The sequence below is a fragment of the Bactrocera latifrons genome, unplaced genomic scaffold (assembly GCF_001853355.1).
Source record: "Bactrocera latifrons isolate USDA-ARS-PBARC rearing strain unplaced genomic scaffold, ASM185335v1 scaffold_44, whole genome shotgun sequence".
Taxonomy (NCBI): Eukaryota; Metazoa; Arthropoda; class Insecta; order Diptera; family Tephritidae; genus Bactrocera; species Bactrocera latifrons.
The window spans coordinates 1,252,584-1,255,451 of record NW_017537090.1 but is presented as its reverse complement, the minus strand read 5'-3'; the positions used below and the strand labels follow the sequence as shown (position 1 = coordinate 1,255,451).

The 2,868-nt window shown below is 27.0% G+C and overlaps 1 protein-coding gene across 21 annotated transcripts in view; it reads right to left on the bottom strand.

Annotated features, from left to right (window-relative positions):
• The window catches only part of LOC108972934 (formin-binding protein 1-like), a 156,360-nt gene that overhangs the window by 6,742 nt on the left and 146,750 nt on the right, over positions 1-2,868 (bottom strand). For 13 of the 21 annotated variants that reach the window (XM_018939843.1, XM_018939842.1, XM_018939850.1 and 10 more), the window contains exon 9: positions 746-781. The exons of 7 other annotated variants lie outside the window; for them this stretch is intronic. In XM_018939843.1, the coding sequence (XP_018795388.1) occupies positions 746-781 (36 nt within the window). The remainder of the gene's footprint in view (positions 1-745; positions 782-2,868) is intronic. One more of the 21 variants, XM_018939851.1, reaches the window with a different exon arrangement.

Here is a 2,868-nt window from a genome sequence, read left to right as displayed (position 1 = left end):
AAAGCATATCTCAAAACCATTTCTCTACAAATAAAGTAACAAAAAATTTCATAATTTAATGTAAAAAAATTTACATAAAACTTACTGAAAAAATTGTCTTTATGTAAAATTGGTTGTTCTTTACATTATTTTTTGTACACAAAACAATGAGTTTCTGATTTTTTCCCAAAAAAGCATTTTTGCTACTACATATGCATAAATTATTAAAAGAATTGCACTTACAGCTATGAAAAAAACCAATGTTGAATTAAAATATGTATGTGTATGTGCATTTTTGCTAGAGATAGGGTTAGAGTGCGTGCGTGTGTGTATAATTCGTAAATAAAGCATTTTGCAAAGAAGAGTCGAAAATAAAACGTAAATTGGAAGAAATAGGTGTAAAAGAATAGTGAGAAGCCGGAAAATAATAAGTTTTTCTTCGTGCTTTTAAGTGACAGTGTAAGTTTAGGTGTGTGTGTGTGTGTTAGGTGTGGAGAAGTGTTAATTGTAGTTTAATAAATATTACAACAAACGTGATGGTGGCATTAAGAGCAGAAACAGTTACTTAGTTGTAATTAAAGATTTTAGTTTTTTTGTTAAAATTATTTAAATTTTTTTTTTTTTTGCAAAAATTAGTTATTATTAATAAATTGCAACACGCTTAAGAGTAGTAGTAGTGATAGTGAAGTATTATTGCTAAGTATTTAGTTAATTAGAGTACAAACAGTGGTAGTAGTTAGAAAAAGCAGCGTAAAATCATTCATACCTTCATGGTGATACAGGCTTCATAAATCTTCTGTGGCTATTGACAGATAATTTTTTGAAATTGTATCACATTGTTATGCATATATTTGGTTTTTGTTACATTTTTTAATATTTTCGGTTGTTTCGTTTTTTTATTGTTTTTGTTTTTGTTTTTCAAACAAATTTTCAATAATTTTCGTAAGCGTACGTTGTGAGTGTGGCGGTGATGGTTTCAATACGCAATGTGGTGTTATGGTGGTTTTTGTTGTAGTTGTTGTTGTTTGTAGTGTATGTTGTTGTAGTTGATACAAAAGTGAGTGTAAATTCAAAATTGTGTTTAGTAAAAAGTAAGAAAATATTAATTTTGTTTTTGCATAGTAAAAAAGTTTTTTTTTTTTTTGTTTTTGTTGCATACATAGTTATACAGACATATAAAGGTTTTGCAATAAACAATTTGACAGAAATAAAATAAAGCCGCATTCATGGAAGAAGAGAACAGTGTCCAAATAATACAAGTGTGGTTGAAGAAGAGAGAGGGGAAAGAAAAAAAATAACGGTAGATATTATATTGCAATATTTTGTTGATAGCTTATTTAATTTTTATAAATTTATTGCGATTCAGACGATCTAAACTAAAAGAACTTCCTAAAGTCTTAGTCTTAGAAGTTGATTTATATTTTATCATTACTATTATTGGCTCGTAATTGAAAAAAACTTATATACCTTAATTACCGCTAGAAAGATATACATATATAAATTGAATTTTATCACTTTTCAACTGGTTGAAATTAAATTGCATAAACAAACCATAAACGAACTAGTTTTTTCAGGACCAGTTGACATTATAATTTTCTAAATTTAATTTTTTACTTTGTCGCCATAATTTTTGAAAATAATTTTTCATTGAAATGGTTTAATTTAATTATAATTGCAACTATGACTAGAATTCTTTCTTGATACAACCAGAAACAAACTAGTTACTACAGGACCAGTTGACATTGTAATTTTGTAAATTTATTTTTTAATAATTTTTGGTGGAAATGAAATCGTACCTAGTACTGATACAACCAGAAACAAACTAGTTACTACAGGACCAGTTGGTAATATAATTTTGTAAATTTATTTTTGTAATTTGTCGCCATCATTTTGTTTTTTTTTTTTTAATTTTGTTTTATTGCCCTTACAATTTATAGTATTTTGAATTTTAGTGGCATATTTATATAATTTTCACAAAACTTTTTAAAATTCTTTTAAATTCAATTAATTGATCAGTTTAGCTGGCAGTTATGTGCTCCAGTGGTTTGGTTCGATTTCTTGGAGAGAAAAGTGTGTGTGAAAAGCTTGAGATCGATAACTCAAAAACTGAGGCTAGTTCGAGTATATACAGACAGACGGATGTGGGTAAACCAACTCAGCTTGTCATGCTGATCACATACAAACATATGTAATATATATTTTATAGTATCCGCAATGTTTCTTTCTGGGACAACAAACTGCGTGGCTTGACATATCAATCAAGAATAAATATAAAATAGAATTTATGCATTGAAAAGGAAGGCAAACTTATTTGGTATTTTATAAAATTTATAAAATATTTTGTGAGGTTATAAAAAGTTAGTTTCACTGGATTTAAGAAAAATTATAAAAACGTAATAACAATAATATTAAAAAGCCAACTCTAGTCTAATTGCGAAGCTTTAAGCTCTAACATAGCCAATTATATATTATATTAGATCAAAGCCTCAGAAATATCTTAATTTCTAATAAATAGACGTAACATTAAATTATAAAATACAAATCCAATATATTTTTTTATAAAACAGTCTTACAAAATTTCGGTTTTAGAACACAACTTAAACAAAAACAACAACAAACAGTTTAAAAAAACAACACATAAATATTAAAAAAGCACCGTCCAACCAAAAAACATCAAATTATTAAAAACAAAAAACATTAAATGAAGGAAGTGTTTTGAAGTTTGTTTACGAGTATGGGAATAAGCACGACTTTTGACAGTTGCAACATTGCAAAGTTAGGTGAAACAGTCAGCACAGAAAGTAAGCATACAGATGAAAGCTTAGCACGATATATTGTAGATTTTGATTGTGAATCAACTTAGTTAATATCAATTAAATTATTTACTTC